Here is a 24,354-nt window from a genome sequence, read left to right as displayed (position 1 = left end):
CCATGCCCATATAATATGGGCATGCTTTGACACTATGGCAGTCAATGGGAAACCTAACAAAAAAAGCAAACACCAAGAATACATAAGAATCCAAAAAAGTAAACACGAAAAATACACAAGAATTAAAAAAACAATCAACAAAAAAACATACAGTACCAGTGAAATAAAAACAAGCATACATAAACACAATGGCAGTCAATGGGTAACCCCCCCCAAAAAATACAATAAAAACACTGGTAATGAAACTGGCTGCAGATCTCTGGGGGTCCTGAAGGTCCCCGGTGGTTCCCAGGGGTCCCCGTGGGTCTCTGGGTGTCTCCAGGAGTCCCTGTGGGTCTCCGGGGGGTCCCCGCCAACCTCAGGTATCAATACTGTGCAGTAAAAATAAAAGAAAATGCTTTTATGCATCTTGCAATATCTTTAGCGCTCGCCTTTAGCTGGTGCCAAAATATTGCAAGATTTGAAAGTTTGATATGCGTATCACTGTTTAGTGCAGCCCTGCACAACTTGTACAGTGAGAAGGGCCGAACTGCTCCAAGAAAAAAAGTTATTATCATCCTCATACATCTACCCCAGCACCCTTCATCCTCGCATCTCCCCCAAAAACCCTCATCATCAACCTTAGCGATACTCCCCATCGATCTCTCATACCCCCATCACTCCCTCTCACCCACACACATCCCACCCCCCTGCACCTCAAATCACTCTCCCCCCCTGCACCTCACATCTCTCTCCCCCCCTGCACCTCACATCTCTCCCCCCAACCCATTTCAGCAGCCCCCCCGCAGCCCATTTCAGCAGCCCCCTCCCAACCCCTCATGGATGAACTACCGCCCCATGTTACCTGATGGCGGAGGCAGCAGCAACAGCAGAAGCAGAGGTGGTGGCGGCGGCGGAGGCAACAGAGATGGTGGCAGGGAGAAGCACGAGGGATGCGCGCTCTAGCAGCAGCAAAAATGGTAATACCGGACACATAGGTGTCCGTTATTACCTCCGATTTTATACCGGACAGGCATCGGAATTACCGGCCTGTCCGGGTGAAAACCGGACACCTGGCAACCCTAGGGGGAGCGCGCTGTCACACACTGCTTGAGCGCGCTCCTTCCTTCCCTACCAGGGAAGGGGGGGTGAAGTGGGGGGGGGGGTTGGAGGTAGCCATTGCGGGCCGTACAGGGTGTCCCGGCGGGCCGCATGTTGTGCAGGCCTGGTTTAGTGAATAGCAATTGCTGGCCAAAAAAAAAGTAATTTTGGCCCTTTTTTGGCTTCTCGTACGACTTTTTGTGGTCAGAGTATTAAAGGTCGTTAAAAAGCCATTATAGCGCAATACTGCGTGGTTATCACGTTTAGTGAATAGCAAAGCAGGCAGTACGGCGCTATAAGGGCATTTATAGTACGATAAACTACTTATCACTGTTTAGTGAATGAGCCCCTTTGTGTTTCCTGTTTTTCCTCAGTGTTTCCTGTTTATCCTCCTCGTGTTTCCTGTTTATCCTCCTCGTGTTTCCTGTTTATCCTCCTCATGTTTCCTGGTGATTATTTGTGTTTCCTGTTTATCCTCCTCGTGTTTCCTGTTTATCCTCCTCGTGTTTCCTGTTTATCCTCCTCGTGTTTCCTGGTGTTTATTTGTGTTTGCTGTTTATCCTCCTTGTGTTTCCTGTTTTTCCTCCGTGTTTCCTGTTTATCCTCCTCGTGTTTCCTGTTTATCCTCCTCGTGTTTCCTGTTTATCCTCCTCAGTGTTTCCTGTTTATCCTCCTCGTGTTTCCTATTTATCCTCCTTGTGTTTCCTGTTTATCCTCCTCGTGTTTCCTGGTGATTATTTGTGTTTCCTGTTTATCCTCCTCGTGTTTCCTGTTTTCCTCTGTGTTTCCTGTTTATCCTCCTCGTGTTTCCTGTTTATCCTCCTCGTGTTTCCTGTTTATCCTCCTCGTGTTTCCTGTTTATCCTCCTCGTGTTTCCTGTTTATCCTCCTCGTGTTTCCTGTTTATCCTCCTCGTGTTTCCTGTTTATCCTCCTCGTGTTTCCTGTTTATCCTCCTCGTGTTTCCTGTTTATCCTCCTTGTGTTTCCTGTTTATTCTCGTGTTTCCTGTGGATTCTCTTTGTGTTTCCTGGTGTTTCTCATCATGCTTCCTTTTTATCTCAGTCTAATGGATACAACAGGTGGCCCCTGTGTACACACACACTGTATCCTGTACAATATCCAGCCCCTGTGTATACACACACATACTGCATCCTGTACAACACACAACACCTGTGTACACCAACACACAAAAAACATGATGCATCCTGTACAACACACAGCCATGTGTACACACACACTGTATCCTGTCCAATGTCTAACCCCTGTGTACACGCACACACTGCATCATGTACCATGCCCAGCCCTGTGTACACACACAGACTGCATCCTGTACAATGTCCAGCCCCTGTGTACACACACACTGCACTGTGTAAAATACGCAGCCCCTGTGCACACACACACACAAACACACACACACTATCCTGTACAATACTCGTCCCTGTGTATACACACACACACACACACTGCATCCTGTACAATACATGCCCCTGTGTACACACACACAGTGCATTTTGACCAATACATGTCCCTGTACACACACATATACACATCCTGTTATATTTAACCCCTGTGCAAACACACACTGCATCCTGTGTTATACTCAGCACCTGTGTACATACACACTGCATCCTGTAATATATTCAGACCCTGTGTACTGTACACATACACACTGGATCCTCATCAATATCCAGACCGTGTGTAGCCCTTGCTCCCCCGTACCTGGGAAGGAACTACCAATGCTGCTATTACCTGTCTGGCAACCAGGAGGCCAGAGCCTCCACCACTGGGAGCCTGGGGTGATTCTGATTCGTCTCAGTGCAGCGCCTCCACCTGTAAGGGATCCCAACGTGGTGGGATAGGCCCCTTACAGGAACAATACCAATAACACACATACACTCAGGTATATAATCACAACCTTTACTGAACATGCAGCAAGCAGTACCCTGTACCACAGAGTAGAATAGGCCCAACCCAATACCACCCCTAAGTGTCCCCAAAGTACATAGGGTGCTTGGGACCAATACCCCGATGTCCGTTACCTAAAATGTCAGGGCCCACCCAGAAGTGTAGGAGATAGCGCTATCCCTTGAAATGTTGGTACACTTAGTTGGGTGCCTGCCCGGGGCTCCAGCACCCGAGTAATGCGATGAACAAAAGGATCCGTCTGATCCAACGTTGTCGTCGTCCGTGATGGCTTCCGCCTCCGCGTGGGGGGAATTCCGGCGTGGATAATATCACTTGAGTCTCTTGCAATGGAGGTGATCTGGTCTCAGACCACAGGCCGCGCTCACCACTCACTGTCTTCGCGGGGTCCCTGACACTAGACAGTAAAATGGGGAAGTGTCCCTTTCTAAGGGGGCCTTCCCTGAAGTAGCCACAAGCTATGATGAGCCGGGGCCTAGCTGGGGCCTAAGGGGGCTATACTAGGCCTAGTCTTAGAGCCACTAGCTCTGAGACACTACCTGTCTAATCCAGCTCCCTCTTCTGACTGGCGTGGTCACCTGAGCGCGCCAAATGTATCTCTTGCTAGCCCAAGAACCCTGCAGCCCTATTGGCTCTTGCTGTGCATGTGGTAGGCAGCCCCTGAGGCTGCTGGGTCTTGTAGGTCCGCTGCAGAGCTTGGGTGTAATGGCTGCTGCTTGTATGCCTCCTGCGCATGCGCAAGGTGTACCAAGATGGCCGCCGTGCTTGTAAAATCCATTGCGCATGCGCAGAACGTACTGCACATGCACGGCTGCTTACAAGATGCGGTGCCATCTCCGGAGCACAGGCGACTTGCTTGCTCACTCCCCACACCACAGAGCACAAAAGTCGTCCCCCTCACGCAGCCCAGAGGTAAAAGGGGGACCTGGCTACATCCTTCCCCTCTTGGAGACTCCAATGAACTCGCTTGGAACAACATAACACAGAGGAGTTATATAATGAAAATGCTGTACTTTATACAAGATTATGCACTGCTTCAAGCATGTTAATGACTGAAGCCAGCTTGCCCATAGCCAGCTGCTGAGACTTATAATGGGGTGCCCCTAACTGATCATATGCCACTCTAGTATGAGGGCATCTTTCTTGCTGACTTCTGCAAGGCTCTTGTTTGGTGGTTCCCACTTGGGAGAGTCTGTCATAGTCCTGGGGCGTTGCCTCATCTGTTAGTGGCCATTCGGTCTCATTAATGTCTCTACTGGGCACAAAACTTGGGGTTCTTGAATTCAATGGTCAGGTTATTGAAGCCACGGATGTAGGTGCCTGAGGGCAGGCCCATTACCCAGTGCTCCTTCGGGAGGTGCCCACCAATCTCCATTGGAACCAGTTGAGGTTCCTTCCATAGGATCCTGATTGGACTCCACTTGTGGATCCGATTGCTCTTCAGACCCCTCTGGTTCACTGGCCTTTACTATTGTCTCTGCTTCGGGGTCAATGTCTCCTATTTGTGGAATGGGCAACAGATGATATCTGTGCCAGACCTTTACCCGGCCATTCACGTCTCGTATGCGGTAGACTGAGAGTCCTGGCATCTGGGACTCGACTTCAAAGGTTCCGTCGTGCCAGCGGTCAGCCAGCTTGTGTTTGCTGGGTATTCCTAGAATGCATAGGAGAACAGCATCTCCAGGCTTTAGTTCCCGATAACGGACCTTGTGGTCATACTGGCGCTTGTTGCCAGCGTTCAACTGAGCAGAAGCTTTGTCGGCTTGCTGATAAGCGCTTTGCAGGTTGGCCTTAAGTCGTTGCACATATTTGAAATGAGCAGTATCCGGTAAGCGGATATCCACAGGCCGTGCCTCTCGCCCAAACATCATAAAGTACGGGGTGTACCCTGTGGATTCATGTCGGGTGCAATTTTATGCATGCACCATCGCTTCCACGTGCTTGCTCCATTCGGTCTTTTGGGAGCCCTTGAGGGTGTGTAGCATGTAGAGCAGTGTTCGATTGAACCTCTCAGGCAGAGCGTCTCCCTCTGGATGATATGGCATTGTTCTAGACTTATGTATGTTGAGCAATTTAAGCAACTCCTTGATGAGCTGGCTCTCGAAGTCTCTGCCATGGTCGGAGGGCATCCGATTCGGAAGGCCATAGTGGATGAAGTATTTCTCCCACAGCACTTTGGCAACTGTGCGAGCCTTCTGGTCCTTGGTCGGGAACGCTTGAGAGTAGGGAGTGTAGTGGTCTGTCACTACCAGAACATTGCCGATACATCATGAGTCAGGTTTGATGCACAAAAAGTTCATGGGACTAGAGCTTTGTAGATGGCTTATTGGGGCTGCACAGGTGGGCAGTGTCTTCTGCTGGACACACAACAGACATCGCCGGCAATGCTGCTCTACTGACTCCCACATTTTGGGCCAGAAGAACCGATCCCTCACTAGGCCAAAGGTCTTGTCTATACCCAGATGCCTGTGTTCATCATGTAGCGATCATAGTACATGGCCCACTAGGCGTTGGTGTAGGACCTGTTGCCTCCTGTCGGGGTGATTGTGGTAAGGAACAACCCGGTAAAGGAGACCACGTTCTATGTGGAACTTGTCCCATTCTCTCATAATGGCTAGAACGGCGCTGAGAGTGGCCCGCTTCATCAAGGAGGGGTTGTTTTGTTGGATGGCCTGGCCTTAGCCACCAGATCCCTGGTAGATCCTGGTAGATCACCAGTTCTTTCCAAGTGAGGATACTGTATAATCTGGGGGAACAGACATGCCTTCTGAATGACGGTAAGCAGCAGGAAAGGCCGAGGGCTGGCATCCCAGGGAATCTGCCACCCTCAATTCAGAGAACGCAATCTGGTCATCTACTTCGGCAGCCATGGAGCACATTGCCCTCATTCCATGGCCAGGGATTTTCTCCCACAGATCGTCGTCTTGGGTGGAACTCAATCCCTGTCGTCTTGAGAGAGCATCGGCTCCGATGTTTAGAGGCCCCGGTTTATATTTTAATTTAACTGATAATTGGACAGTGCGGCTAGCCATCGGTGGCCGGTGGCATCATGCTTGGCCGAAGTTAGAATATAGGTCAGTGGATTGTTATCCATCCTAACCTCAAAGGGGACTGCAGCATTCATATGAGTCTATCTCCTCTCACATATATAACCACCATATATGCAGCCCAGGCTAAATAGCTAATAATCATTTGTCTAGATCCACTTACTATTCCCATAGCCCTACCTTTATCTATGGGATATACATACACTCATGATACAAATTCTGGCTCGTAAACCGTTCAGCGGCACCCACGGGGTTAATTTCAACAACCCATAGGAAACGCATACAGTGTACAAAAGGACGGCAGGGTGTTATGACGCCCCCCAGCCTAATCACGCCCCCCAGCCTATCAGCCATGAGGAAGCGCATGCGCAAAACGATCGTCGGCAGAGGCTGACTTGTTTACTGGCTGTATCACTCCAAGCTCCCGTTACTACTGTATCTCATATACAATAGATTATAGTTGTGATTTGAGGTTAGGGGTTACAAAACACCACATAGATTGATAGCCTTAGCACCCAGCACAATAACACAGGTGTTTATTTTACCATACCAGCTGGTCAGCACGTGCTGAGATTACGGAGCTCTTTCTGTAAGACACATTGAAAGCCTGTGGGTGATTTCATGTTGGGAGTGTCCAGACCAGTGGCTAATTATACCATAACGGACCTTCGGTTTGGACACAGACCCAGCACTATATCCGACTACATGTATACGATTAATAATATGTTTATGGCAAACTAACCTAGCCTTGCCTAGGTGTCAATTGTAATCAAATATCTATCACCCTGATTGGTCACACAGTATTATAGCAGTAAAACAAACTGCAACTGTTGTATCCACATATATTGGAGTAATGGCAGCAGCACAATAAAGCTGCAACATTTGTATCCACCAAGTTATATTTCCCTACATGCTTAGAAACACAGCTAATGGGTTCAAATCCGGTGCTTCCGCCTATTAACAAACTTTTGTACTTTTGTCAAACAACTAAGCAGCAGAATCAACTATATACTCCCCAGTGGGCACGACCCCACGTCAGAGTTACATCCACGCCCAATGAGCAATCAGCCCTCAGTGGGAAAGGTCACATATGTGGATAAATAATGTGTGTACACACTTTCTCTGGGTGATATATCATATCATGATAATTGTATATTTACATATTCTAGGCATTTTCCTAGTTTAGGGGGACGCTACGTAGACCATATAATCGCTCCCTATAACTCCGCCTATTGCCCCATATAACCGCTCCCTATAACTCCTCCTATTGCCCCATATAACCTCTCCCTATAACTCCTCCTATTGCCCCATATAACCGCTCCCTATAACTCTGCCTATTGCCCCATATAACCGCTCCCTATAACTCCTCCTATTGCCCCATATAACCTCTCCCTATAACTCTGCCTATTGCCCCATATAACCGCTCCCTATAACTCCTCCTATTGCCCCATATACCCCCTCCCTATAACTCCTCCAGGATGGGCTGCAGGTGAGCTCCTGCAGGGGAGCCAGGGTGGCCTTAGACCCAGGGGTTGGTGGCTGTGAGTTGGAGATGGAAGTAGGAGAGGCCGCAGGCTGCAGCAGTGGTGTAGGCCTTGGTGAGGCTGAATGCGAGGTACAGGAGAGTTTGGAGAGAAAGGAAAGAGCAGAACAGAGTCTGCTTAAGAAAGAAAAGAACCAAGCTTTATTGCAGAGGTATAACAGTAAGAAGGCTGAGTAAGAGGAAGAAAACATTGAGTTAAGGAAATGTCGTGGTTCTGAGAGAGATGTGCACAAGAAGCAAATACATCGTCTGCATGTTGAAGTAACCCAACTGGAGGGTGAGATTGCTAAAATTGCAGGGGTTTCAGTGAAACAGAAACGTTCCCTTTCAAAAATAATTGAAATGCTATCCCACAGTGCTGAGCAAGGCGCAGAGCAGGGTGCAGAGCTTTCTACAGGTGAAGGTAACAGCCCTGGAACAGGGTTCAGAGAAGGGGACTCACCTCAGGGTGTATCAGGCTGTGAGCAAGGATCTGTTCTAGAGCTTCCAGCATCCCAGGGGTTAATGGCAGAAGCAACAGAAGAGGTGGTAAAAAGCCCATTACATGGAAAGAAAGAAGCAGACACCTGTGAGGTTAGGTTACCTCAGACTCCCACCCTGGGAGAAGTTGCAGAGATTACAGGGAATGGAGACCAGCAATGTAAACAACTTGAATGCCTGAGTGGTGATCAGGAGCAGCTGGAAATGGAGTTTGCTGCTGCTGAGAGCAGTGAGCCAGAGAACCCATGCTCACCTGGACTTACAGAACCACCCCCCTGCTTATTAGCTGGTCCTGGGATTCAGAACTCTGAGAAGGGAGAACAGCAGGTGGTAATTAGCAGCAATGGAGACAGCATTAACCCTGTAGTGCCTGGAAGTGAAATTAAGGTTGTGGAGACTGAAAGTGCTGCTCCTATCCAAACAGTTCCTGATAGAAGGGCCCAAACGGAAGATGGGGTAAAGCAAAGGAATGGCATTAAGGTAACCCCAGTTCATACAGCCCCCCCTTCAGCCTGGAGTGGGAGATCTTTTGCGAGCGCTGTGACCAGAAATGCACAACCTTTGAAAAGGAGGAATGTGGTAATGTTGAGATATAAGGGCGCAGAGGAGATGAAGCCTGACAGGATTTTTGTAGGGAGACACCTATTAAAAGAATCCTTGGGCTTCCGTGCAGAAGAAATTTATGCACTTATCCATATTCCTGGTTCCCGTGAGTACGATGTTAATTTTAAGAGACCTCAGGCTTTGGATCATTTCTGGATAAGATATGAGAGTCTTAAAGACACGGAATTGTGGAAGCCCTTTGCGGCCATTCCTGTGACTAAACCGGAAACAAAGTCTGTAACAATTCTCTTCAGACATGAATCAGTCCCAATATCAGATATTCTGGTATGGCTTGGCAGACAATGTGACATACTGGCGCCACCTACGAGAATTATGGACGCAGAAGAAATTTGGATTGGAGGTTGGAAGATACAAGTCAGACTCTGGCGACATGGCAATGTCACAAGGCATCTGCCCAATTCTTTCTTTATTGGGAGAGAGAGAGGAAACTGCTTTTACTTTGGTCAGCCAACCTTGTGCCATAGATGTGGTTCAAACAGACATCTAAGCATGTCTTGTGATGTTCTAAAATGTAACTTGTGCCAGTCCTTGGGCCACGAGAGGGCAAGCTGTACAATGATCAAATGTAACTTATGCGATAAATTTGGACATTCCTATACAAATTGCACAGAAGCATGGCATAATATTTCAAAAGTATGGGAGCAGGAAGTGGACTTTGTAGACGATGAAGAACTTTATGACCGGGCCCTGAAAGTTGCAAACAGAATGTGTTCGGATCCTCCTGCAGACGGGGTTGTTCCAGTCCGGCCTAGGGATGGTGCTTGCCTTGATCCTCTTGGGGACAGAGCTTGTCCTGGACCGCCTGTGGATGCAGTTTGCCCAGATACACTTACAGATTAAACAATTATTGTGAGTGTAAACAAGACCCAGGGAATACCAGAAGACTCCTTAGAGGGAACCTCCTCAAATTTACACCCAGCAGGAGAACAATCTGGGGAATCAGAGGATTCTACTTTGATGGAAACCCAAGTGAAGGAAAATAATTAAAAAGGAAATGAACAGAGTTGGGCACATGGAAAAAAGAGAATGAAGAAGAGCACGGTAAAAAGACTTGGAGGGACTCTTCGACGTCCGGCAGGTCCCACTGGTAAAGTTCCTCAGGTAACTATAAAGAACTGTTTTTCTGCTCTTCGAAAGGATTGGGGGTCAAGAGCTGAGGACTCAAACGATGTACAGGAACTTTCCTTATCAGAAGAGGAACATAATATGGACATTTCCAGAGAGACAGACTCGGGCATGACCCCACCTTCAGTGACCGTTAAGAGGTTTGGGTCAATGGGGGATAATGTGGGGAAAAGGAAAAAAAAGTAATGTTGCACCCTTTTTTGGTAAAAAATATCTGTTTCCATAAGTGATCCCTTAAAGTGTTTTTTTTTTTGGGGGGGGGGGGGGTGGCGGGGTGGGTATGGCTTAAAATGTTTGTTCATTAGTTAATCCTTTAAAGGTAGCAGCTATTAAGTTATAGTTAAGGCTTTTATTTAGTTTCAATTAAAATGTGTATAAAAGGAATGTGAAGTTGCTGTTGAGGAGAAAGGTTGGCACACATGCTGAGTTCATATTGATATAGTATAAGTTTGTACATAATGTGCAGGTTTTTTGTTTGAAATGTTTTTTCTATGGAATGTAATGTTGGAAAAAAAATTTCAATAAAAAGAGTTCCTCCTATCACCCCATATAACCTCTCCCTATAACTCCTCCTATTACCCAATATAACCTCTCCCTATAACTCCTCCTATTACCCCATATAACCGCTCCCTATAACTCCTCCTATTACCCCATAAAACCGCTCCCTATAACTCCTATTGCCCCATATAACCGCTCTCAATAACTCCGCCTATTGCCCCATATAACCTTTTCCTATATTCCTACTTATACCCCTTATAACTCCTCCTATTGCCCCATATAACCCTCCCTATATTCCTCCTATTACCACATCTAACCCCTCCCTATAACTCCTATTACCCCATATATTACCCCCCTATAATTCCTCCTGTTCTCATCACACACACACACAGTGTCGCCCTTCTGTTCTCATGTCCCTTGTCTCTCAGGCCTGTCTATAATCGTGACAATGACACACACACACACACAGTGTCACCCTCCTGTCCTCATGTCCCTTGTCTCTCAGGCCTGTCTGTGATAATGACAATGACACACACACACACACACAGTGTCACCCTCCTGTCCTCATGTCCCTTCTCTCTCTCTGTCTCTCTCTCTCTCTCAGGCCTCTCCGTGGAAACCCTTCTTGGTGCTAGCAGTGGCTGCAGCCGTTGTGTTACTGTGTCCCAGCCTGAGGAGAGGGCCTGACTGAGGGGAGCCTACAGCACCACAACACAGCATTTCTACACAACTCAACATAGCACATTGTGTCTACCCAGCTCAACACACCACATTGTCTACACAACACAACGGGACCCATTCAAATCCAATTGGTTTGACAAAAAAGCCTCAAGCCCACATGTTTTTACTAAAACTGTTTTTCTCGTAGCTCCGTTATGCAAACCACTTTTAATAACGCACATTTATTTCATGCCACCTCAAGGTGAGATTGGTATCGCGAGTCAAATCCAAAGCTTGAAATTTGCGTTTGGCTGAGAGAGTCAGACTGGGGATGGAGATAGCACCACCTAAGGTCATTCCTCTTCCAAAGCACGTACAGTCCAGGTGGTGCGGCTGAGAGAGACAGACTGGGGATGGAGATAGCACCAACTCAGGACATTCCTCTTCCAAAGCACGTACAGTCCAGGTGGTGCGGCTGAGAGAGACAGACTGGGGATGGAGATAGCACCAACTCAGGACATTCCTCTTCCAAAGCACGTACATTGCGAGCGGTGCGGCTGAGAGAGTGAGACTGGGGATGGAGATAGCACCAACTCAGGACATTCCTCTTCCAAACCACGTACATTGCGAGCGGTGCGGCTGAGAGAGCCAGACTGGGGATGGAGATAGCACCAACTCAGGACATTCCTCTTCCAAAACACGTACAATGCTGGCGGTGCGGCTGAGAGAGTGAGACTGAGGATGGAGATAGCACCACCTCAGGTCATTCCTCTTCCAAAGCATGTACACTCCAGGCGGTGCGGCTGAGAGTGTCAGACTGGGGATGGAGATAGCACCACCTCAGGTCATTCCTCTTCCAAAGCACATACAATGCCGGTGGTACAGCTGAGAGAGTCAGACTGGGGATGGAGATAGCATCACCTCAGGTCATTCCTCTTCCAAAGCACTTACGATGCCGACGGTGCGGCTGAGAGAGTGAGACTGGGGATGGAGATAGCACCAACTGAGGACATTCCTCTTCCAAAGCACATACAATGCCGGTGGTGCGGCTGAGAGAGGTGAGACTGGGTATGGAGATAGCACCAACTCAGGACATTCCTCTTCCAAAGCACTTACGATGCCGGCTGTGCGGCTGAGAGAGTGAGACTGAGGATGGAAATAGCACCAACTCAGGACATTCCTCTTCCAAAGCACGTACATTGCGAGCGGTGCGACAGAGAGAGTCAGACTGGGGATGGAGATAGCACCACCTCAGGTCATTCCTCTTCCAAAGCACATACAATGCCGGTGGTACAGCTGAGAGAGTCAGACTGGGGATGGAGATAGCATCACCTCAGGTCATTCCTCTTCCAAAGCACTTACGATGCCGACGGTGCGGCTGAGAGAGGTGAGACTGGGTATGGAGATAGCACCAACTCAGGACATTCCTCTTCCAAAGCACGTACAATGCCGGCGGTGCGGCTGAGAGAGTGAGACTGAGGATGGAAATAGCACCAACTCAGGACATTCCTCTTCCAAAGCACATACAATGCCGGCGGTGCGGCTGAGAGAGTGAGACTGGGGATGGAGATAGCACCAACTCAGAGCACCAACTCAGGACATTCCTCTTCCAAAGCACATACATTGCGAGCGGTGCGGCTGAGAGAGGTGAGACTGGGGATGGAGATAGCACCACCTCAGGACATTCCTCTTCCAAAGCACGTACAATGCCGGCGGTGCGGCTGTTAAATGTTTTAGGTTTGTTCTCACATTTCATTCCGCTATTTCGGAACATGGCAAACTGTGCAATTTCAGAGCTATGAGAATAGACCCAACTGTGTCTACACAATTCAACACAACACACTGTGTATACAACTCAACACAACATGTCTACACAACTCGGCTCACTGTCTACACAGTTTAACACAGCACACTGTCTATACAACGCAACATAACACACTGTCTACACAACACACAGGGTTTACACAACTGGACACAACAAAGCGTGTTTACACAGCTCTACATAGCAGAGCTTATCTACACAAGTCAACACCTGTGTCTCCACAACTGGACACAGCAGTGTTTCTTCACAACTCACTATTGCTCTAACTAACTGCAATGTTATATTATCATAAGAAAATGCATCTCTCCGTATCCCTGTCACATTTACCACATTCAAATTACCCGGAAACTGCTTTTTTACGCGTTTTGATCCAATTCTGTGCAATATTCAAATGAAGCAAAGTCACAAAGTGCCATATCCTCCGGATATTCATTAAGATGCGAGATTGCGAATCCCTGGGAAAGTTCCAGACGGAAATCCCACATGCAGAGGGAGGGGAATCAGAGGAAGAGAGAGAGAGGGGGTAAGAGAAAGAGGGGGTGTCAGAGGGAGAGAAAGGGGGGGTGTCAAATGGAGAGAGAGAGGGGGGGTGTCAAAGGGGAGTCAGAGGAAGAGAGAGTTGGGGGAAGAGAAAGGGGGGGAGTCAGGGGGAGAAAGGGGGGGTGTCAAAGGGAGAAAGAGGGAAGTCAGAGGATGAGAGAGAAGGGGGAGCCAGGCGAGAGAGAGGGGGGAGGAAGAGAAAGGGGGGGTGTCAGAGGGAGAGAGAGAGAGGGGGGAGTCACAGGAAGAGGGAGGGGGGTGTCAAAGGGCGAGAAAGGAGGGGAGTCAGAGGAAGGGAGAGAGGGTGGGGTCCGAGGGAGGTGGGCGGGGGGTCCAAGGGAGGTGGGGGAGTCAGAGGAAGAGAGAAAGGGGGAGTCACAGGAAGACAGGGGGGAGAAAGAGAAAGGGGAGGAGTCAGAGGGAGAGAAAGGGGAGGAGTCAGAGGGAGAGAAAGGGGGGGTGTCAGAGGGAGAGTCAGAGGAAGAGAGAGGTGGGGAGTCAGAGGAATAGAGAGAGGGGGTGTCAAAGGGAGAGAAGGGTGGAGTCAAAGGAAGAGAGAGGGGGGTGTCAGAGGGAGAGACAGAGGAAGAGAGAGAAGGAGGAGTCAGAGGAAGAGAAAGGGAGGTGCAAGGGGGGGAGTAAGAGGGAGAGAAAGGGGGGGGGGAGTCAGAGGAAGAGAAAGGGGGGAGTAAGAGGGAGAGAAAGGGGGGGAGTCAGAGGAAGAGAAAGGGGGTGAAAGGGGGGAGCAAGAGGGAGAGAAAGGGGGGGAGTCAGAGGAAGAGAGAGAGGGGGGTGTCAAAGGGTGAGAAAGGGGGGGAGTCAGAGGGAGAGAGAAAGTGAGGGGTGTGAGAGAGAGGGTAAGTCAGAGAGAGGGAGGGTGAGTTAGAAGGAGAGGGTAAGTCAGAGAGAGGGAGGGTGAGTTAGAAGGAGAGGGTAAGTCAGAGAGAGGGAGGGTGAGTTAGAAGGAGAGGGTAAGTCAGAGAGAGGGAGGGTGAGTTAGAAGGAGAGGGGGAAGGAAGGGAAAGCGGAGGAGTCAGGGAGAGAGGCGGGGGAGTCGGAGGCTGGGTGAGGAGTCAGAGGAAGAGAGAGAGGGGGGAGTCAGAGGAAGAGAGAGGGGAGGAGTCAGAGGGAGAGAGGGGGGTGTCAGGGTGAGAGGAGGGGGGAGTCAGGAAGTTGAGGGGGGAGAGACACAGACACCTGGGAAATATGAAAATAAACAATTTGAAAAATATTTACATAGTTTCCCAGGTATCATTCTTATCCACACACATATACTGAAATATACAAGTACACACTCATATACAGACACCCTACCTCAGGCATTCACACACATACACTGCCATATACAGTACAAGTACACACTCATATATAGACTCCCTCACTCAGGCAGTCACACACAATGCAGGCTGCTGATATTAACTCCTAGACAAGCTGCTGGAACATTCATCGGTGTTGTAATAAATGGGGTTTTATAGCAGGTTTCCTGAGGTGACTGTTAACGCATGTTAGATAAGGATGTTCTAAGACAGGCAGTGCATTGTGGGAAGCGGACCTCCCAGCACTGCAGGTAAACGTGAGCAGTGTATGTTCCAGATTCACTAAACGGTGCTAAACTTCAGCAAGCCTCAATTTCCATTCAAGTGAATGCTAAAGCTTTGCAGTATTTAGTGATTCTCCCCTGTGCCGGGGTCTGCCGTGTGGTAAAGTGCCTGAAGAGACCGCACCTCAGAGCGAACCTACTATAACATCCCAATTATTACAGCGTGTCAGTATCAGATTAAACACACCTGTTATCTGGTTCTCTTCCATCTGTAAGAAGTGGTGGCTCACGGCCTCTCAGACACAACATTGCATGCATCAAACTGCAACACGTGCCATGCTCATCCCTTCCCGACCCTCCTCCGCAACCTCCGCAGACACAAGTATCCGGACGTACTGCAACACGTGCCGTGCTCAGCTCTTCCCGACCCTCCTCCCCAAACTCCGCAGAGACAAGTATCCGGACGTACTGCAACACGTGCCGTGCTCAGCCTTTCCCGACCCTCCTCCGCAACCTCCGCAGACACAAGTATCCGGACGTACTGCAACACGTGCCGTGCTCAGCCTTTCCCGACCCTCCTCCGCAACCTCCGCAGACACAAGTATCCGGACGTACTGCAACACGTGCCGTGCTCAGCCCTTCCCGACCCTCCTCCACAACCTCCGCAGACACAAGTATCCGGACGTACTGCAACACGTGCCGTGCTCAGCCTTTCCCGACCCTCCTCCACAACCTCCGCAGACACAAGTATCCGGATGTACTGCAACACGTGCTGTGCTCATCCCTTCCCGACCCTCCTCCGCAACCTCCGCAGACACAAGTATCCGAACGTACTGCAACACGTGCCGTGCTCAGCCCTTCCCGACCCTCCTCCGCAACCTCCGCAGACACAAGTATCCGGACGTACTGCAACACGTGCCGTGCTCAGCCTTTCCCGACCCTCCTCCACAACCTCCGCAGACACAAGTATCCGGACGTACTGCAACACGTGCCGTGCTCAGCTCTTCCCGACCCTCCTCCCCAACCTCCGCAGAGACAAGTATCCGGACGTACTGCAACACATGCCGTGCTCAGCCCTTCCTGACCCTCCTCCACAACCTCCGCAGACACAAGTATCCGGACGTACTGCAACACATGCCGTGCTCAGCCCTTCCTGACCCTCCTCCACAACCTCCGCAGAGACAAGTATCCGGACATACTGCAACACGTGCCGTGCTCAGCCCTTCCAGACCCTCCTCCGCAACCTCCGCAGAGACAAGTATCCGGACGTACTGCAACACATGCCGTGCTCAGCCCTTCCCGACCCTCCTCCCCAACCTCCGCAGAGACAAGTATCCGGACGTACTGCAACACATGCCGTGCTCAGCCCTTCCCGACCCTCCTCCACAACCTCCGCAGACACAAGTATCCGGACGTACTGCAACACGTGCCGTGCTCAGCCCTTCCCGACCCTCCTCCCCAACCTCCGCAGAGACAAGTATCCGGACGTACTGCAACACATGCCGTGCTCAGCCCTTCCCTCCTCCGCAACCTCCGCAGAGACAAGTATCCGGACGTACTGCAACACGTGCCGTGCTCAGCCTTTCCCGACCCTCCTCCACAACCTCCACAGACACAAGTATCCGGACGTACTGCAACACGTGCCGTGCTCAGCTCTTCCCGACCCTCCTCCCCAACCTCCGCAGAGACAAGTATCCGGACATACTGCAACACGGGCCGTGCTCAGCCCTTCCCGACCCTCCTCCGCAACCTCCGCAGAGACAAGTATCCGGACGTACTGCAACACGTGCCGTGCTCATCCCTTCCCGACCCTCCTCCGCAACCTCCGCAGAGACAAGTATCCGGACGTACTGCAACACGTGCCGTGCTCAACCTTTCCCGACCCTCCTCCGCAACCTCCGCAGAGACAAGTATCCGGACGTACTGCAACACATGCCGTGCTCAACCCTTCCCGACACTCCTCCGCAACCTCCGCAGAGACAAGTATCCGGACGTACTGCAACACATGCCGTGCTCAACCTTTCCCGACCCTCCTCCGCAACCTCCGCAGAGACAAGTATCCGGACGTACTGCAACACGTGCCGTGCTCAGCCCTTCCCTCCTCCGCAACCTCCGCAGACACAAGTATCCGGACGTACTGCAACATGTGCCGTGCTCAGCCCTTCCCGACACTCCTCCGCAATCTCCGCAGAGAGAAGTATCCGGACGTATTGCAACACGTGCCGTGCTCAGCCCTTCCCTTCCCTCCTCCGCAACCTCCGCAGACACAAGTATTCGGACGTAATGCAACACGTGCCGTGCTCAACCCTTCCCGACCCTCCTCCGCAACCTCCGCAGACACAAGTATCCGGATGTACTGCAACACGTGCCGTGCTCAACCCTTCCCGACCCTCCTCCGCAACCTCCGCAGACACAAGTATTCGGACGTACTGCAACACGTGCCGTGCTCAGCCCTTCCCGACCCTCCTCCGCAACCTCCGCAGAGACAAGTATCCGGACGTACTGCAGCACGTGCCGTGCTCAACCCTTCCCGACCCTCCTCCGCAACCTCCGCAGAGACAAGTATCCGGACGTATTGCAACACGTGTCGTGCTCAGCCCTTCCCGACCCTCCTCCCCAACCTCCGCAGAGACAAGTATCCGGACATACTGCAACACGTGCCGTGCTCAGCCCTTCCCTCCTCCGCAACCTCCACAGAGACAAGTATCCGGACGTATTGCAACACGTGTCGTGCTCAGCCCTTCCCGACCCTCCTCCGCAACCTCCGTGGAGACAAGTATCCGGACATACTGCAACACGTGCCGTGCTCAGCACTTCCCGACCCTCCTCCGCAACCTCCGCAGAGACAAGTATCCGGACGTACTGCAACATGTGCCATGCTCAGCCCTTCCCGACCCTCCTCCGCAACCTCCACAGACACAAGTATTCGGACGTACTGCAACACGTGCCGTGCTCAGCCCTTCCCTCCTCCGCAACCTCCGCAGACACAAGTATTGGGACGTAGTGCAACACGTGCCGTGCTCAACCCTTCCCGACCCTCCTCCGCAACCTCCGCAGACACAAGTATTCGGACGTACTGCAACACGTGCCGTGCTCAACCCTTCCCGACCCTCCTCCGCAACCTCCGCAGACACAAGTATTCGGACGTACTGCAACACGTGCCGTGCTCAGCCCTTCCCTCCTCCGCAACCTCCGCAGACACAAGTATTGGGACGTAGTGCAACACGTGCCGTGCTCAACCCTTCCCGACCCTCCTCCGCAACCTCCGCAGACACAAGTATTCGGACGTACTGCAACACGTGCCGTGCTCAACCCTTCCCGACCCTCCTCCGCAACCTCCGCAGACACAAGTATTCGGACGTACTGCAACACGTGCCGTGCTCAACCCTTCCCGACCCTCCTCCGCAACCTCCGCAGACACAAGTATCCGGACGTACTGCAACACGTGCCGTGCTCAACCCTTCCCAAACCTCCGCAACCTCCGCAGAGACAAGTATCCGGATGTACTGCAACACGTGTCGTGCTCAGCCCTTCCCGACCCTCCTCCGCAACCTCCGTGGAGACAAGTATCCGGACATACTGCAACACGTGCCGTGCTCAGCACTTCCCGACCCTCCTCCGCAACCTCCGCAGAGACAAGTATCCGGACGTACTGCAACACGTGCCATGCTCAGCCCTTCCCGACCCTCCTCCGCAACCTCCACAGACACAAGTATTCGGACGTACTGCAACACGTGCCGTGCTCAGCCCTTCCCTCCTCCGCAACCTCCGCAGACACAAGTATTGGGACGTAGTGCAACACGTGCCGTGCTCAACCCTTCCCGACCCTCCTCCGCAACCTCCGCAGACACAAGTATTCGGACGTACTGCAACACGTGCCGTGCTCAACCCTTCCCGACCCTCCTCCGCAACCTCCGCAGACACAAGTATTCGGACGTACTGCAACACGTGCCGTGCTCAACTCTTCCCGACCCTCCTCCGCAACCTCCGCAGACACAAGTATTCAGACGTACTGCAACACGTGCCGTGCTCAGCCCTTCCCGACCTTCCTCCGCAACCTCCGCAGACACAAGTATCCGGACGTACTGCAACACGTGCCGTGCTCAACCCTTCCCAAACCTCCGCAACCTCCGCAGAGACAAGTATCCGGATGTACTGCCCAACCAAAGGTTTATTAGTGAACCCATCTGCATCACTGTGAAATGGGAGGAATCCAGCCTCTAATACCTCGCCTGAGGGTACACGGGAGATATACACGTTAGGGGTAGGGTTGCCAGGTGGCTTCTCCAAAAATACTGGACTCAATGGTGAAAGGTGCGTCAGGTCACTATGTCCAAGGAGGAAAATACCGGACACATACATGTCCAGTATTACTGTACCTCTCATTTTTTACTGGACAGCGCATCCAAATACAGGACAGTCCAGTTCAATACTGGACACCTGGCAATCCTAGTTAGGGGCAGTAAGGATGCCTGCACACGGCCGAGGGCCCTCACTGGATTTCCGCTCCTGCGTATGTTTGTAAACAGGAGTTCATCTTGAATTTGAATACGCACGCACCACAGCACGGGCATTTATTGCACACACAGGTTTTCTAATCCCAAGTGTGTCCCTGGGGCAAGGAAGAGGTTAAAATTGGGCTATTTTTTTTTTATATTACCAGTGAATTGTGGGGGGTTGGGGGGGGGTTTAATTGTTAGGTTAAATAAAGCAGCTAATTCACTTCCAGACTGGTGCGTCTGGCAGACTGGTGCGTCTGGAAAGAAATATCACCCTGAACCTATAGGTCTGCCTTCAGGATCCCAAACCTCTTGCAAAGGCCCGCTCCTAGCCTGATAGCCTGGCTGTGCTCCTTCCAGGGTGCGGCACTCTGCTCTGTGCTGCCGTCTTACTGCCCCACTTGTCTCCACCGCTCTCGCACCTCTGACATCTTTCTTCAGGAACTATGACACTTCTCAAATAGTTTTTTCCACGTTATGTCCCACCTTTGTCCTGTGAGGTTCCCGGACAGGGAGGGGACGTGCACGATTAAGGCGGTGGTAGTCAGATTTGACACTGAACGTATTTATTGTTTAACTTATTAATTATTTTTTTTGCGATAGTTGAGACGCCTCTGACTAAACCTATACCCTTTACAGCCCTGCCCCGGGGTCCTACAGGGCAGATTCCTTCCCTGGCTGCACAGAAACATTTAATCTGCTTACGTTTCCCTAACATCGTACCACACCAGATGAATACTAAAGTCAGCCATCGCTTCGTATAGTCGTTATCCAGGTCACCGTGTGTCCATCCTCACCGCACGCTGCCGGCTAGCTGTGACCGTTTCTCTGTTTGTAATGCATGTCACATATTGTTGCCAACGCAGCATTTGGCGTTGCGGCACCAAGCTGAGTTCTTGGAAGGAAAGAACCTCTCTCCAGGATGCGGGTATTTCCGACGCCTCACTTTGCAAACGTCTGCTTGGTTTTGTGAAAAAAAAAACAACGTTTTATTGCACATTCGGAAAACCTTTCTCTCAATTACTGGTGCTATGTTGGTGCTAGGAAGTACGGGGAAACTTTGCCAATGTTCCATTAATAAGTCATTGGTGAAGCCAAGAACCCCATGACCTAAGGCTGTTTTATTCATCATTCGCAGGGTAACAAAATGAGCGCATTTTAATTAGTTTCGTATCCGAATATGTGAGACACTCGCCAATCTTTGTCAATATTAAACAGTAAAATCATGACATTTTTGGCAAAAATGACAGCCAAATGTGACGCCTGTTATATTCGCAGTTGATAGTTTTTAGTGAAGTTTCATATTTTTGTGACTTTTTTTGCCATTTGCAAATGTTGATAATGTTGATGCTGATGTTGCATATGTGTAAGCCCTGTAAGCCGGTTCCCGGCGTTCACCAACGTCTGGTGGTTTTTGGACATTCAGACCAAATTTTCACGCAGGTTGAAACGTTTTTGGCAGATCTGCGCCACCATATGTTGGGGAATGTTAAAAAACTTTTGGGGACATCTTCCCGCAGAGAAATAATCCTGATGTGAGAATGTTTGCACATCTGTACCTGTTACAGCTCTCAGCTCCACTCCACGGTCCCGTCTCTAAATGAAACAAATATCCTTATTAACCTCAAACTCAGCCCCCCCGCCCACCCCCCCCATGCAGTGGCGCCTCTGCGCCATGCGGCAGAACTCGTTAGTTCCTTCCCATCATATTAAATAAGAGCCTGAGGGGGTCATTCTATATTGTTCAAGGCAACTTCAGGCCATTTGAAACCGGAATGATCGCGTCGGTATATATCCAATTATAGGGATCCATCGCGCCCCAGTCAGCGTTGGTCTGAAGGTGCCTCTCCTTCCCTGCCTCTTTAAAACATGGCGGTCCTGGCAGCACCTGCTGCATGCGCTGTTTTTATTCCCTATGATGCTGATTTCAGGCTGGATCGTGGGACGGAGCTCAGCGCGGGGAAGCTGAGAGTATCGTTCTGTGCTAATAACTTCACCTGTTTGTGACACGCAGTCCCACGCTTTCTTTCATGGGAATGTTAGAAAAAGTCTGTATGATTAAAGTTGTATTTAATTCCTGAATGTCTGTCTTGGTCGCCTCTATCTATAACTAGAGAAAATGTGCTGAAGAGCACTAATCCCAATAAGATAATCTCACAGTATATCAATAATAACAGCAATAAAATAGGCTAACACATAAAATAAATAAGGATGGCAGGGCAGCCAGGAATACACTGGTAGGACCAGCACCAGAAGGGCACAGAAAAACAAGCACAGACCAGAGCCCAAAGTAGAAATAAATTGTCCACTAAGTCCAAGATATAGTCCAATCAGCCGTAATGCGGGATCAGCTTCCACTCAGTGGATTCGCGACATATGTGAAAAATAAAAGAGAAAAGATCAACAGAGTGTGTATTGTAAACACAATAACATCAAACAATACTGACTAACAACATACAACATACAACATAGTGTGTATTGTAAACACAATAACATCAAACAATACTGACTAACAACATATAACATACAACAGAGTGTGTATTGTAAACACAATAACATCAAACAATACTGACTAACAACATATAACATACAACATAGTGTGTATTGTAAACACAATAACATCAAACAATACTGACTAACAACATATAACATACAACATAGTGTGTATTGTAAACACAATAACATCAAACAATACTGACTAACAACATATAACATACAACATAGTGTGTATTGTAAACACAATAACATCAAACAATACTGACTAACAACATATAACATACAACATAGTGTGTATTGTAAACACAATAACATCAAACAATACTGACTAACAACATATAACATACAACAGAGTGTGTATTGTAAACACAATAACATCAAACAATACTGACTAACAACATACAACATACAACATAGTGTGTATTGTAAACACAATAACATCAAACAATACTGACTAACAACATATAACATACAACATAGTGTGTATTGTAAACACAATAACATCAAACAATACTGACTAACAACATATAACATACAACATAGTGTGTATTGTAAACACAATAACATCAAACAATACTGACTAACAACATATAACATACAACAGAGTGTGTATTGTAAACACAATAACATCAAACAATACTGACTAACAACATATAACATACAACAGAGTGTGTATTGTAAACACAATAACATCAAACAATACTGACTAACAACATACAACATACAACATAGTGTGTATTGTAAACACAATAACATCAAACAATACTGACTAACAACATATAACATACAACATAGTGTGTATTGTAAACACAATAACATCAAACAATACTGACTAACAACATATAACATACAACATAGTGTGTATTGTAAACACAATAACATCAAACAATACTGACTAACAACATATAACATACAACAGAGTGTGTATTGTAAACACAATAACATCAAACAATACTGACTAACAACATATAACATACAACATAGTGTGTATTGTAAACACAATAACATCAAACAATACTGACTAACAACATATAACATACAACATAGTGTGTATTGTAAACACAATAACATCAAACAATACTGACTAACAACATATAACATACAACATAGTGTGTATTGTAAACACAATAACATCAAACAATACTGACTAACAACATATAACATACAACATAGTGTGTATTGTAAACACAATAACATCAAACAATACTGACTAATAACATATAACATACAACAGAGTGTGTATTGTAAACACAATAACATCAAACAATACTGACTAACAACATATAACATACAACAGAGTGTATTGTAAACACAATAACATCAAACAATACTGACTAACAACATATAACATACAACATAGAACACAGAAGCTGATGACATAAAACTAATTTATTAAAACAAGGATGCCTGTTGCAGCGGATCATCAGGGGTTAAAATCCCAACCCTACTTACAACAGGACTGGAGCGTGTGTATACCAGTATATATATATACATATGTATAGAAAAAAAGAGAAAAAAGCGCACTCCCCTAGTGCATTATCTTATGATGCAGATGAAATAAAATGTATTTAAATAAATGTAAGGTAGGTAATACACACTTACAAGACATAGAGAGTAAAATTCACGTAATGGTATCTTTACACACAAACTCCTGGTACAGATCAGCTTAGATGGATGGGGGAGACCTTTATGTATACCCACGGAAAGCCTGTTACCTATAGACCTGCTGCTGGAACGCTCACACACAGCAGAAACGACCGCAGACAGTCACAGTGAGAGCGAGCACAGTGGGAGCGGGCACAGCGAGAGCGGGCACAGCGGGAGCGGGCACAGCGAGAGCGGGCACAGCGGGAGCGGGCACAGCGGGAGCGGGCACAGTGAGAGCGGGCACAGTGGGAGCAGGCACAGTGGGAGCGGGCACAGTGGGAGCGGGCACAGTGGGAGCAGGCACAGTGGGAGCGGGCACAGTGAGAGCAGGCACCAGGCACAGTGGGAGCGGGCACAGTGGGAGCGGGCACAGTGGGAGCAGGCACAGTGGGAGCGGGCACAGTGGGAGCAGGCACCAGGCACAGTGGGAGCAGGCACAGTGGGAGCGGGCACAGTGGGAGCGGGCACAGCGGGAGCGGGCACAGCGGGAGCTGGCACAGTGAGAGCAGGCACCAGGCACAGTGGGAGCGGGCACAGTGGGAGCGGGCACAGTGGGAGCAGGCACAGTGGGAGCGGGCACAGTGGGAGCAGGCACCAGGCACAGTGGGAGCAGGCACAGTGGGAGCAGGCACAGTGGGAGCAGGCACCAGGCACAGTGGGAGCAGGCACAGTGGCAGCGGGCACAGTGGGAGAAGGCACAGTGGGAGCGGGCACAGTGGGAGCAGGCACAGTGGGAGCGGGCACAGCGGGAGCGGGCACAGTGAGAGCGGGCACAGTGAGAGCGGGCACAGCGGGAGCGGGCACAGCGGGAGCGGGCACAGTGGGAGCGG

The 24,354-nt window shown here is 49.5% G+C and overlaps 1 protein-coding gene across 4 annotated transcripts in view; it reads left to right on the top strand.

The window, feature by feature from the left end:
* CCDC136 (coiled-coil domain containing 136) overlaps positions 1–13,332 on the top strand; it is a 137,166-nt gene extending 123,834 nt beyond the window's left edge. For all 4 annotated transcript variants that reach the window (XM_075599268.1, XM_075599269.1, XM_075599270.1 and 1 more), the window contains one exon: positions 10,925–13,332. Coding sequence is in view for 1 of the 4 variants with exons in the window: in XM_075599270.1 (XP_075455385.1) it covers positions 10,925–11,011 (87 nt within the window). In the remaining 3 variants the exon portion in view is untranslated. The remainder of the gene's footprint in view (positions 1–10,924) is intronic.
* The last annotated feature ends 11,022 nt before the right edge of the window (positions 13,333–24,354 follow it).

This window comes from Ascaphus truei, chromosome 5, assembly GCF_040206685.1.
Source record: "Ascaphus truei isolate aAscTru1 chromosome 5, aAscTru1.hap1, whole genome shotgun sequence".
Classification (NCBI taxonomy): Eukaryota; Metazoa; Chordata; class Amphibia; order Anura; family Ascaphidae; genus Ascaphus; species Ascaphus truei.
The sequence above is the reverse complement of the archived record's forward strand: the minus strand, read 5'-3'. Positions and strand labels throughout refer to the sequence as shown.